Source organism: Lycium ferocissimum, chromosome 1, assembly GCF_029784015.1.
Source record: "Lycium ferocissimum isolate CSIRO_LF1 chromosome 1, AGI_CSIRO_Lferr_CH_V1, whole genome shotgun sequence".
Lineage (NCBI taxonomy): Eukaryota > Viridiplantae > Streptophyta > Magnoliopsida > Solanales > Solanaceae > Lycium > Lycium ferocissimum.
This window is the reverse complement of record NC_081342.1, coordinates 64,143,430-64,157,689: the sequence shown is the minus strand read 5'-3', so window position 1 is coordinate 64,157,689 and position 14,260 is coordinate 64,143,430. Positions and strand designations below refer to the sequence as shown.

Here is a 14,260-nt window from a genome sequence, read left to right as displayed (position 1 = left end):
GACATGCCATTCATACATTCGCAGGTTCAATATTTGCTTTCTTGAATTGAAAGTTGTTTGACAGGTTCATTCATCAGAAAAAAAAAAAGCTCATTAGCCAGTTGTCTGATTACTTAGTATTTAAGCTTCTAACCAGTTAGTTGGGCTTGTTTTATTCCTTTATTGGTTATAATTTATATAAGGTGTTTAAGTTCAACTGTTGGATATAGTGTTATATGATCTTGTCAAAACCGATGATTTGTATACTAGTTGAAAGACTAGTTTGAAGTTGTTTGACAAGTTAAGTCTCTCTTTTCTTTTTCCTTTTTTTTTTAATTTTTTTTTCCTCTCTTTCTGAAGTTAACTTTCAGGGTTTGTTTGGTTGCCAGTTAGAGTTATGCAGGTATTAGTAATTAGGCATAATACATAAACAGACCCTAAAATTTGGCCTCAGCTGGCAATTATGTTCTCTAACTTTGGGTGCGTACAAATAGGTAGCTCAACTTGTCTCCACTTTGTTAGTTGAACGCCAACTTACAAAATGATCATCTACACACCTCCAAAATTTATGTGCCACGTTAGTTCCACGTCAGAATGTGTGTTTACGTGTTCAACTTTATACAGGTTGAGGCGCCTACTTGTACACACCCAAAGCTAGAGGGTATACTTGCCAGTTGAGGCCAAGTTTGAGGGTCTGTTTACGTATTATGCCTAGTAATTAATGCAGAGGTTAGGTATGAGGGAATCTATGTATTATTTTATACAGGGATTAGTTGTGTATGCAGGGTTTAGTTATTTCATCTTCTATATATCCTGCATAAAATAATACATAAATTCCCTCATAACTTGTACTCCCTCCGTACCAAAAAGATTGTCTTACTTTCTTTATTAGTTTGTCCCAAAAAGATTGACACATTTCTATATTTAGAAACAATTTAACGTTATGAGATGATTTATAGCCACATAAATATCTAAGACTTGTTTTAGGCCACACATTTCAAAAGTCTTTCTTTAATTCTTAACTTCATGTCAAGTCATACTAGGACAATCACTTTGGGGAGGGAGGGAGTACACCTTTTAGTTATGCGGGTTTCTAAATTGCAAACCAAACACCGCATTACGTACATAGCAAAAGGAATGCTACCAAACATGACATTACTTGTGCAAGATTTAATACATGAATAACTTAGCTCCTAACCAGCAACCAAACGACCCTCAAGATTTACCCATTAATGGAAATGTTAATATATTGAAGATATCGGTAATCGATACAGATTAATGTCCAACTTCGCTTGGCGAAGAGGAAGAGCCAGATTCAAGTGGTCTATAAGAGATACTGTTTGGTGTTGCTGGTTGTGATTTATGGTGGTTGTGATGATACGAGATTTATTTGATGTTGCTGCTAGTAGCACGCTGCCGAATCTGTAAGTGGAACTGTAGCTCCGCCCCTGGTCATTCTATTGTTTAAATCTTAGTGAGCATTTTTTACTTACTTTATTTATTTTTGCTGAGTATTGGGTGACTTATGTGCTTTTTGAGCATCAGCACAAAAGAAAGCTATATTCTTCACTTTCCTATTGGTATTTTCCCATTTCGTTCCTTCTACTTTCCAAGCAAAAGTTTCCCTAATGGGCTTCACCAAACTAAAGAGCCAAAGTGGAGCCCATGAGTCTTTCTTCAATTATTCCTCCCTCCAACTTTCTTGTTTACTGATTGAAAACATAAAAAAAAAAATTATTCCTCCCTCCATTAGAAAGACCATCAAGTTCATTAAAGTAAAGGAAGCGATGGTCGGCTTTGAGAGAGAGACTGAAATGCTGATAGAGCAACTTGTGATAGGGCCTCGGGAATTAGATGTGATCTCAATATTTGGAATGCCGGGACAAGGAAAAACTACTTTGGCTAAGAAATTGTATGATCATGAAGCCATTTCCAATCGCTTCGACATTCGCTTGTGGTGTCGTTCTTCCCAATCGTATGATAAGAGAGCTCTCTTGTTTGAATTACTGTGTCGTACTCGTGAGATTGATGATAGTACCAAAATAATGAGTAATGATGAACTAGCTGAGAAGTTATACAGAAGTTTGAAGGGAAAGAGGTACCTCATTGTTGTGGATGATGTGTGGAGTCCCGAGGCATGGGATGATATAAAGAGACCTTTTCCAGATGATGATAGAGGAAGTAGGATCATTTTGACAACCAGGCTTGAATCGATGGCCACATATGCCATGATCTCTTTGGGTCCTCATCACCTTCGTTTGTTCACAGAAGAAGAAAGTTGGATGCTAATGAAGGAGATGGTATTCAAAAAAGACAATTATTGTCCTCAAGAACTCGAGGAGATTGGTAAGAAAATAGCTAGAAAGTGTGGAGGATTACCCCTTGCAATTGTATTGGTGGCCGGTCTTCTTGCAAAACATGATAAGGAAGAACTTTACTGGAAAGAAATAGGTGAAAGTTTGAAGTCAAAAATGCAAGGTTGCATGGATATAATTGAATCGAGTTACCAACACTTGCCCGTTCATTTGCAAAAATGCTTTCTCTATTTTGCTTCATTTTTAGAGGACCAGAAAGTTCCTGTTAAAAAACTGATACGACTATGGATCGCGGAAAATTTTGTGGAAGCTAGTACTACATCGAAGAGCTTAGAGTTGGTTGCAATGGATTACTTGATGGATTTAATAAGGAGCAACCTAGTGATGATGGCTAAAGTAAATTCCTTAGGGGAGCTCAAAGCCGTCCATATTCATGATTTAGTACATGAATTTAGCTTGGTAAAAGCTAAATATGGCAACTTTTTACTGAGGATAAATGATCAGCTGTAAGTGAAATCAATTTAATTATGTTTCTAGCTTCTTGTTGTTTATTATAATAATTTATTAATGGCTCTGACACTTACTCTCCTTCTTTAACCAGTGTGACTATATTTCCATCTTCAAAAGTTAGTTCTAGACATATGAATATCGTTGCACCAGCTTCTGAAGTTAGTTTTGGGCGAACTATCACCACCTTACGATTCATTCCCAGTGTATATTCTCCTTTGGTCGATTTAGATTTGACTAGATCCTGGAAACACCTGAGAGTGTTAGATTTGAGTTCCGTAAAGCTGAGTAAGGCACTTGTATATGCATTACAATATCTGATTCATTTGAAGTATTTGGAGCTGCAGTATTCTGATTACATTCCGTATCCAATATGCAACCTAAAGGAGCTAGAGACATTTATAGTGACCGGAATCTATCATAAAACCTGCATTCCAAATTCCATTTGGGATATGACAAGCTTGAGACATCTGCATATAACTTGTCTACATATATGTCAACTTTTTGAGGATCTTGACAACTTGAAAACGTGTTCCGATCTGGTTATTAATCATGGGGTTAATCACCAGAAATTTATGAAAAGATTACCCAATCTTGAAAAACTCAGTTGTCGATTATATGGTTCAGGAACCGCTTTTAGCAAATTCTTTCCTGCTTTTGACTCTCTCAGTCAACTCAATTCGCTCAAGATTGGTGTCTCTGGGGCAGCGGTAGATCCATGCGGTTTTGAAGACTTTACATACCCATCAAACCTTAAGAAGTTAACTCTGGTATATCTTGAGCTACCTTGGAGTAAAATTTTAAACATTGGCAGATTATCCAACCTTGAAGTTCTGAAATTAGAGAATCATGCCTTCACAGGGGGACAATGGGACGTTAAGGACGGGGAGTTTCCTAACCTTAAAGTTTTGAAATTAAAGAATCTAGATATGTCAAAATGGACTGCCACTGATGACTCATATCCAAGTCTCCAGCAAGTAGTGGTGCAAGGGTGTTGGGAATTGAAGGAAATTCCTGAAAGTTTTGGGAGCAAGTTCACAATGCAACTGATTGAGATAAGATCATGTCGCAACTCTGTTGTAAAGGCTGCCCTCAAAATTAAGGAAACACAAATCGAGGAGATGGGGAATTTTGAATTCAAGGTCATTATTTTTAAGTGGAAGTCAAGTCGTCTTCAGAGGGTTGTTTAGTTAGGTTTCTTTGTCTTGTAGTTTCTGAATTAAAATGGAATGCTGTACATGATGTATGCAAGGCCCTAATGTTGCAATAAAAGAGTTCTCCTTATCAGACAACCTCTTCAAGGCCAGATATAGTGGCACGGAGCAGTGGACTTTTCTCTTTTAGCTGGCTGCTATCGTTTTCTTTTTCTGCCAGACTAGTAACATGCATGGTATTTTTTCTACTCATTTATAGCTTTTAAACTGTAATTCTGCAAAAGTTACTACACCTTTTGCCTGAGCCAAGTCAATGTCTAATAAAATTGTCCTTGTAGTTGCTGCAATCAGCTTTGTAATATTTGTGTTTACATATTCAGCTTTATACAAGGTGAGGTGTCTACTTGTGCACACCCAAAGTTGAAGGGCATAGATACTTGTCAGCTGAGGCCAAGTTTGGGGGCCTGCTCCTGTATTGTGCCCTTACAATATCAGTGGATTAATAGACAAACCATTTCATGGTCCCATTAAAGTGAATCTTCAATGCTCCTTACACTTACAAGTAGCTTATTCTTATAGTATGTTGTACTGATTTCTTAATTCTAATGTATGAGTAAACAGCTTTACGTGAAACTATTTATGATATCAACCTCACGTCAGCTAAGTGTCATTAAATGTTGAAATGACACTTGATCTCTCTCCGCTTCTTCTCTCTCTTTCATTCACAAAACATCTGCTCTGGACAATGAGTAGTTAAAGAGAATCACATGGATGTTATTTGGTCTTGTGGAAAAGATAAAGACAACGTCAACTGAACTAAATAAAATCGGAAAAGAGAAAAGACGGTGATCGTACCTCTATACATCTGAGCTTGAGGAGGCTGTCTTACTATAAGGATAGCTCTTCTATTAGACATTCTAATTGTAGGGATCAAACTCTTAGATCAAGACAATTAAAGGAGGGCCTTGCATACCATCCCATTTAACTCAAATATAAAGGACAAAAGAAACCTCACTAAACAACCCTTCCACTGAAGATTTGTGATTCTCACTTACAAGTTGACCTTGAACCGAATTCCCCATCTCCTCAATTTGCATTTCCTTGATTTTGAGGGCAGTACTTTCAACAGAGAGACATGATCTTACTTCAATCAGTTGCATTATATTATAATTTATTTGTTTGTATGCGATCCACGATTGCAGAACTTAAATATAATACTCTCAGGTGTTCCGGGATTTAGTCAAATCATAATCAACAAAAGAAGACTTTAATACACTCGGAAGGATTTGTAATAACTCGAAACATGCGCCCTATCATGTGGTAGATTCTCATCGATCTCACAAAAAGTCTGTTTTTTTTATTTTTTTTATTTTTTAAATTGATTAAAAATAGTTGATACGTATTAAGTGTCTGCAAAAAGGCCTCAAAAAAAGTCACGGAAAAACCCAAGCCAAGAACACTAAGAGCTTCTCTTCTTGTGAACAAAGAAGGCAATGGATTAACAGTCTCTTTGAGTTTGATAATTTGTGGAATTGGGTTAGTTGTTGTTTGGGAATTTTTGGTGATTTGAGTGTGTTGTGCTTTATTGGAATGATTTCCCCCAAACAGAGAGATTTTTGAACAGATAAGAAATGATGCACAGGTGCGTGTTAGATATTCCATCTGTTTCATTTTACAGAACCCATTTAACTGGACAAGAAATTTAAGAAAAAAGAAAAACTTTTAAATTTGTGTTAAATCAGTCACATATATTTTGTGTGGCTATAAATCATTGTATAAAAGTAATATTTTCAAATATAGAAAGAGGATCATTCTTCTTAGCATGAATTAATGAGGAAATAAGTTCACGTAATTTGAAACAGATGGAGTATTTGATTTTATGACACATTTGATTGCTCGGCAAAAATAATTAAAATAATATTATGCGTTAAATAATATTATATGTTAAATAGGTATGACTTCATAACTTTTAAAATATAATAGATTCAATATTAAAAATTTAAATCATAAAATTTAAATTTTAAATTCACCTCTGATAAGGGATTATTGAGAATGAAACTCGCCCCTATTATGTGGAAAAATCTCATCGATATCATAAAAAGTCAGTTTTGATTTAGTTGATTAGAAATAGTTGATAAATATTAAATGTCTTCAAAAAGGCCTCGAAAAAAGTGGCTGAAAAACTCAATCCAGTAACAGTAAGAGCTACTCTTCTTGTGAACAAAAAAGGCAATGGACTAATTGTCTCTTTGAGTTTGACAACTTTGTGGAATTGGCTTAGTTGTTGTTTGAGAATTCTTTGAATAGTTAATAGACTGATTCACAGGTGCATGGGTTTTAGCCAAGTTTTTAATTATGTACCTCTTTGATAATTCCCTCTTCCCTTTTTTTAAAAAAATATAAATTTTCTCTGTTACATAGGCAGGGGCGGAGTTAGATAAGAGCAATGGGGTGAACCCGATGAAAAATTACACTGTATATAAAAAGTTAAAATTATTTTTATGTATATAGGTGATGTGTATGTTATGTAATGATTTCTCTATCATTTGCTATGTTTGCTTTACTGCTATATTTTGTCTTTTTAAAACTGCTTTGATATGTGTTACTTGAGCCGATGGTCTTTCGGAAACAACCTCTCTACCTCCACGAGGTAGGGGTGAGGTTTCCGTACATTCTATCCTCCCCAAACCCCACCTTGTGGGATTACAATGGATATATTGTTGTTATTGTTGTCTAGTAAAAATTGAATTCCCTTGACTTTTTCGTGTGTTTAAGTTTTCATATTTTGAATCTCCTTAGTGAAAATTTTGACTCCGACACTGGAGATCGGGTGAGACAAAGGAATAATGAGAATCGAATACACCGTACATAGGGATCGGGAAGTTTCGAACCCATAGTGATAGACTCCTACTGATACTATTAGATTATAAGTTTTGGTGGTATTTGGCGTTTTCTTCCCTTTTTTCTTTTCTATGTTGTCTTTTTCTTTGTTTAAATTAACTTCATCCGTCCATTATGGTACTCCCTAGTTCTATATATATATATATATATATATATATATATATATATATATATATATATATATATTTTTTTTTTTTTTTTTTTTTTTACCCCTAAAATCTTTCACCTTATTCTTCCATTGGTGACTCAAACCCACAACCTTAAGGTTGAAGGTAAAGGATGCTTATCTCTTATCGGTACTCCATAGTTCATGGCTTAGTTTAAAAGAAATTTAAGAAAATTGAATTTGTAAAATATTTTCAACTTGGTTTTGGACAACAAAGATATTTTGACAAATAGAAGTCCGTGTAGAATATCTTTGCCTAGAAATTATAGCTAGCAGACAATGTGCAAGAAGTTTATCATGACATTTCAATAGGTCAAGCAAGTCAGCTTTCTGGCATGTGAGGTGTTGGTGGCCAATTATTATCAACAAATAACAAAAAGATTTTTGCAATTAGTGGTCTAAAATCATGGATACGAATTTTAAAATTAATTATTTTTAAACGTAAAAGATATCGTCCTTCCTTCAATTTACTATAAAAAAAAAAAGTGTGTTACTTGGGATCTTATCCATTTATAGAGAGCTCAAGACTTTTGTAACCCCAAAATAAATTTTTGGAACCAAAATAACCCATTAAAAAAAAATCTAAATAGGCTTCACGCACAGATTATGTGCGTAAAAGGACCAAAGTGTAGTTTTACACTAAAGTTCTTTTACGCACATAATGCTTGTCAAAGAGATGTCGAAATATATCGGGTCGGCCTTCCCACCTGGTCCCCCAAATTCGAAATAAAAAACAAAAATCAGCCATTAAAGGTTCTTTTTCGAGGTCCCATGCGATAAAAAACATAGTTTTCTTGTTGATTTCCAACTCAAAAGTGGTATATTGAAGTTTAGGAATAAGTTTCTTCGCAATAAAGCGGCGTATAATTCAATTCAAAAACTCAAAATCAAAGCTTCAATCTAGGTATTTCACTACGATTTTTCTATTACATTATTAACCTAAGCATTATTATGTGGACAAAAAAATACTTTTACGCACTTTTTTGTGTGTAAAAGGGCTGTTTTCAGCCCGTTTTTTATTTTTTTTCTTCATTTGTTGTTAATTGTTAATTTATTAACCTAAGCATTACTATTGTGTGAATATGGACAAAAAAATAAATTTTACGCACTTTTTTTGTAAGCAAATGGGCTGTTTTCAGCCAGTTTTTTCATTTTTTTTAAATTTTTTTTTTATTTGTTTAGTAGTTGTTAATTTGTTAATTGTTTATTAGTTGCTTATTTAGTATTTGGTAATTGTTAGATTAGTTATTTCAATTGTTAGACTAGCTAATTATTTATTTAGTTTTTGTTAAGCCAATTGTTTATTTGTTAATTATTTGATTAGTTAGTTTCTCGCTTTATTTAATAATTATATGCTAATTAATTTTTTATTATTTGATTAGTTAGTTAATTGTTTATTTGTTTATTTGCTAATTAGAAATTGAAAATCGTTAGTTTAGGATTCAATCCTTTGTATAATTTCTCGGTAAAAGATTACATAACTAATACTACATATTAGAGATTAGTTAAAAAAATAATGATTAATTTAAAATGCGTAAAAAATATACTACTTTAATCCTTACTTCATTTATTAATGATTAATTTAAAATGCCTAAAATAGATAGGACACCACCATGGAGCCGGGACCCTTCGACAACAGAGAGGTACTTTATCTACAGCATGAGCATAGGTCCCAGTATGTATGGGATGCACCGGTATCCTCTAGGAGAGTGGTCCGTACCTGTTTGGGGGAGTCAGCATGAGATATTCTAGATGTTGTTCCCCCACATCCCCGTGTCATAGATATACTACGTCGGGGCGGTATCTACCGGTGCATCGAGGTTGGTCGGCTAGTGCACGATAGGGCTCGAGTGACAGCTATGATTGAGCGTTGGCGACCGGAGACCCATACATTTCATCTCTGCATTGGAGAGGCTACCATCACCCTGCAGGATGTCGAGGTGATTTATGGTCTACAGATTGATGGACAGGCATTGTATAGAGTGGAGCCTCCGGAGATGCTGCCGTATCGCCAGAAGATGGCTAGGCTCACTGGCTTCGAGCCTCTGCAGGGGGATATGTGTGGATGGAGTCGGTTGTTGCGGTCCTCCCTCCATGCTTACTTGCGCCTCGTAGATTTGCAGCATCCGATTGGCTAGGCGGCGACACAGGCTGATGTTGACCGACGTGCTCGCTTATATCTTCTCATCATACTCGGGGGCATCATGTTCCCGAACACGTCGGCGCGGATATGGCTATTAGGTATCTCGCTCTTTATCGAGGACCTAGAGCCGGGATGTTATAGTTGGGGCGCCACCGTCTCGGCTTACATGTACGAGTAAGATTTGATCGAGCTTGTATGGGCGAGAGGTTGAGGTCGCCGCATTTAGCCCTCTTCGGTAATATATTTAAGTGTGTGTAGATAAAACACTAAATATATTTTTTTTCGAAACGACGACCGATAAATAATTTTTTTGATGACTATGACGAGATATGGGTGTGGACTAGGTTGAGACCTTTTCGACCGTAGTCACTTACCCTCCCGATGACTATGTTGCTGAGGATATGCCATACGCGCGGAGATGGTCGCGAGGCCGTACCAGAGGTGTGGAGACGCACCATGTCATTCTCCCGTTTAGGGATCAGTTAGACAGCATGACCGCCCCCGAGGTAGGTTTTTTTTATTTAACATTAGTTTGTTATTTTTGTTAGTCTTTTATTGTTAACTAGTTGAATTCCTCTTATAGGCTTTCATATGGACGTCGTATGATCAAATTTTGGGTCAGCTGCTGGCGTTTTGTAGGGCTGGTGAGCACATGTGGACCGCACGGTGTCCATTGATCTATATGGACATCGTTGAGCATCACGCACCCGACCGTGTATTACGGCGGTTTGGGTGTGCGCAACATACCCGCGGCTACACGTTGGGAGCACTACCACTACACCAGGGACGAGCGTTCGATCGACAGTGCGGCATGGCGGGCGCGTATGCACAAGGAAGTCAATGCATGGAATGAGAGGATGACGACTCTAGCGGCGGTCGGACATGACACTCTGGTCCATGAGTACATGACTTGGTATATGCATATCACTCGCTTCTTGCTTGCCAACCCCTCAACGCCGCATCCTGATGGCCGAGGATATGCATCACTCTCAGGAGCGTACGAGGCGCTGGTAAGTTTATTCAATCGTCGTCTTATTATGTATTAGTTTATGAATTTATTCAATTCTTAAAATTTGCAAATATATGCAGCTACGGATGACTCTGATGATACGCCATGAGAGCATTCCCCTTACGGAGTCCACCGACCCCGGGATAGCGGCATATGCAGCACGGATAGTTCATCTTACCGACACTGGTATGACACAGGCACAGGAGTGGCATCGTGTCGATGAAGATGTACCAGAGGGTGTTTCTGAGGGTGGTAGGGCTGATAGAGGTTGGCGGGTTGGCAGAGATGATCGGGCTGGCAGAGGTGATTTGACTGGCGGAGGTGGTCGGGCTGGCAGAGGTGGTCGGACTGGCAGAGGTCTAATAGATGAGCCTGACGATATGTCCCGTCGAGCTCCACCCGCGCCGATACCCCTCTTCTTCCGTGCCGGCGACTTCACAGAGACCTGGATATACGCCAGAGATGTTCCCACATTATGATCCTTGGTTATCATTTCCGCAGGTGCCAGTTGGTGATCTACATATGGGAGGCGGAGATGAGGACTTGACTATTATTTTCGATGACTACTTTCTTCGTTCTACGTACCGGGCCTTCGGGACCATTTGCATCTCCGGCTCTGCGGGCCGCTCAGGAGCCCTCTCACATGCCATCTCAGGAGCCCGTCGACACACAGTTTTTTTTTTTACAATAAAATAACGTATTAATTAATTATTTTACTAATCTAAACTAAATTATTTACATGTATTATAGGTTCATTCTTCGCGCTGTGGACCCATCTCCGCTTTGTCCGAGATTGACCTCTCCACCTCCGGCTACGGCTGCGGGTAGCACTCGGGAGACCGGTGAGGAGCCGGCTAAGGAGCCTCGACCGGCCATCTCGTGGAGGTCGTCGACACACGGGTTTGTTTTTTTACAAAGAAATAATTTATTAAATAATTGTTTATATGTTATTTCATGTTTAGTTTACGAAAAATTAAATTGTTTATATGTTATTTCAGGTTCATTCTTCTGCTCCTGTGGTCCAGTCTCCTCCGATTGAGTCATCTCCTGAGGCTACTCAGGTAGAGACCGCCGCCGTCTCCCACAGGAAGCATATTTTCACCCAGGGCCTGAAGAAGGGAAGAAAGGATGATCATGGCATAGATCATCCTGTCATTAAGAGGAAGAGAAAGGGTCCTGATGATAGTGAGGGTGGTGGGGTTGGCCTTAGGCATTAGGAGATTGTGTATTTGTAAATAAAATGTACATTTTATGTTAATATTATATATATATTTGGGTATTTTTTTTTTTAATGATAATTAGTTATTTTAGTATTTATTGCCGATTATTAATAACTCATGCGACGTCCTAGATTAATTAAAACCCTATAAACTATGACAATTAAATTTAAAGATAACAAGTTTCCAAACTTACTTCAGAGCACTTTACAACCCCTAAAACGACGATCCAAACATATATGTATACTTGATGTAATGAGACGACATTATTGTACGCTAAAAAAATATTAAGTTCTATATAAAATATTTATATTAACGTTTTGAAACGTGACTAATCTTCGGTCAAAGTACCAAAAAACTTAAAGATAACAAGTTTCCAAACTTACTTCGAGCACTTTACAACCCCTAAAACGACGATCCAAACATATATGTATACCGATGTAATGAGTACATTATTGTACGCTAAAAAAGATATTAAGTTCTATATAAGATATTTGTATTCCGGTGTTTTGAAACGTGACTAATTTTCAGTCAAAGTATGGAAAAAAGCTTAATTTTCAGTTTGATTTCCAAAGAATAAAGGCTGGGGTGGGGGACCCGAGCTCTTTTACGCACAGATTATGTGCGTAAAAGAACTTTAGTGTAAAACTACACTTTGGTCTTTTTACGCACATAATCTGTGCATGAAGCCTATTTAGGTTCTTTTTTTTTTTTTAATGGGTTATTTTGGTTCCAAAAATTTATTTTTGAATTACAAAAGTCTTGGGCTCATTTGTAGATGGAGCTTAAATAGAAGGTAGGTCTAGAGGGAAGTCATGAGCCTTACGTTCATGCATAACTTCCAAGTGGATAGGGGATAGTAATTAGTTCTATAGACTTTCTCACACCTGACTTATCTTTACTTTCTTCTCCACATCCCATACTGTTCCTTCTAGTTTCCAAACAAAAGGTTCCCTATTAGACGTTTCCTCCTAGTTTACAAGCAAACGGTTCCCTATTAGACCTTTCCTCGTAGTTTCCAAGCAAAAAGTTCCCAGTTAGATTTCTCCAAAAAAAAAAAAAAACAACTTGCAACTCGTTCCTGACTTTTTTTTTTCTACCTTCCATTGTTCCTCCCTCCATTACTAGAGAGAACACCAAGTTCATCAAAGCAAAAGGAAGCAATGGTAGGTTTTGAGAGAGAGACTGAAATGCTGATAGAGCAACTTGTGACAGGGCCTCGAGAATTAGATGTGATCTCAATTTTTGGAATGCCGGGATTAGGAAAAACAACTTTGGCTAACAAATGGTATGATCATGAAGTAGTTTCCAATCGCTTCGATATTCGCTTGTGGGGTGGTTCTTCCCAATCTTATGATAACAGAGCTCTCTTGTTTGAATTATTGGGTCATATTTCTGAGCTTGATGATAGTACCAAAAATATGAGGAATGATGGACTAGCTGAGAAGTTATACAAACATTTGAAGGGAAAGAAGTACCTTATTATTGTGGATGACGTGTGGAGTTTTGAGGCATGGGATGATATAAAGAGACCTTTTCCAGATGATGATAAGGGAAGTAGGATTATTTTGACTACTAGACTAGAATCGATCGCCACATATGCCATGATCTCATCGAGTCCTCATCACCTTCGTTTGTTCACAGAAGAAGAAAGTTGGATTCTACTGAAGGAGAAGGTATTCAGAGAAGGTGATTGTCCCCAACAACTCGAGGGGATAGGTAAGCAAATAGCGACAAAGTGTGGAGGATTACCCCTCGCAGTTGTATTGGTAGCTGGTCTTCTTGGAAAACACGATCACAAGGGAGTTTACTGGGAAGAAGTATCTGAAAGTTTGAAATCAGAAATGAAAGATTACATGGATATAGTTGAACCGAGTTACAAGGACTTACCCATTCATTTGCAAAAATGCTTTCTCTACTTTGCTTCATTTCTAGAGGACCAGCAAGTTCCAGTCAAAAAACTGATTAGACTATGGATCGCGAAAAATTTTGTTGAAGCCAGTACTACATCGAAGAGCTTAGAGTTGGTTGCGATGGATTATTTGATGGATTTAATTAGCAGGAACCTAGTAATGGTAGCAAAAACAAATTCCTTATGGGAGGTCAAAGCCGTTCATATTCATGATTTAATACACGAATTCAGCCTGATGAAAGCTAAAAGTGGAAACTTTTTGCTGAGGATACATAATCAGTTGTAAGTGAAATCAATTTAAAGATGTTTCTAGCTTATTGTTGTTTATTATGATGATTAATTAATGGCTCTAACACTTACTCTCCTTCTTGAACCAGTGTGATTATATTTCCATCTTTCCAAGGGAGGTCTGGACATCTGAATATTGTAGAACCAACTTGTGGAGTCAGTTCTGGACAAAATATCACCACGTTACGATTCAGTCCCAGTGTAAATTCTCCTTTGGTTGATTTAGATTTGAATAGATCCTGGAAGCACCTAAGAGTATTAGATTTGAGTTCCGTAAAGCTGCGTAAGACACTTGTATATGTAGTATTTGGAGCTGCAGTATCCTGATTACATTCCGTATCAAATATGCAACCTAAAGGAGCTAGAGACATTTATAGTGACCGGAATCTATCGTAAAGCCTGCATTCCAAATTCCATTTGGGATATGACAAGCTTGAGACATCTACATTTAACTTGTCTGTATACGTGGCAACTATTAGAGGATCTTGACAACTTGAAAACATGTTCCGATCTGGTTATTAATGCTGGAGAGTATTACCAGAAATTTATGAAAAGATTACCCAGTCTTGAAAAGCTTAGTTGTCGATTATATAGAACCTCTTATAGAAATTTCTTTCCTGCTTTTGACTTTCTCAGACAACTCAAATCTCTCAAGATTGGTGTCTCTAA

At 37.3% G+C, this 14,260-nt stretch overlaps 2 protein-coding genes across 2 annotated transcripts; both read left to right on the top strand.

Annotated features, from left to right (window-relative positions):
- The first annotated feature begins 1,255 nt into the window (after positions 1–1,255).
- Positions 1,256–4,142, top strand: LOC132057109 (putative late blight resistance protein homolog R1A-10). Its single transcript, XM_059449572.1, has 2 exons — positions 1,256–2,800; positions 2,896–4,142. Exons 1-2 carry the CDS (start codon positions 1,608–1,610, stop codon positions 3,989–3,991), a joined length of 2,289 nt encoding a protein of 762 aa, XP_059305555.1. The 5' UTR covers positions 1,256–1,607; the 3' UTR covers positions 3,992–4,142.
- Positions 4,143–12,228: 8,086 nt separating this feature from the next.
- LOC132066229 (putative late blight resistance protein homolog R1B-12) lies at positions 12,229–13,918 on the top strand. Its single transcript, XM_059459583.1, has 2 exons — positions 12,229–13,585; positions 13,681–13,918. Exons 1-2 carry the CDS (start codon positions 12,555–12,557, stop codon positions 13,916–13,918), a joined length of 1,269 nt encoding a protein of 422 aa, XP_059315566.1. The 5' UTR covers positions 12,229–12,554.
- Positions 13,919–14,260: the final 342 nt, after the last annotated feature.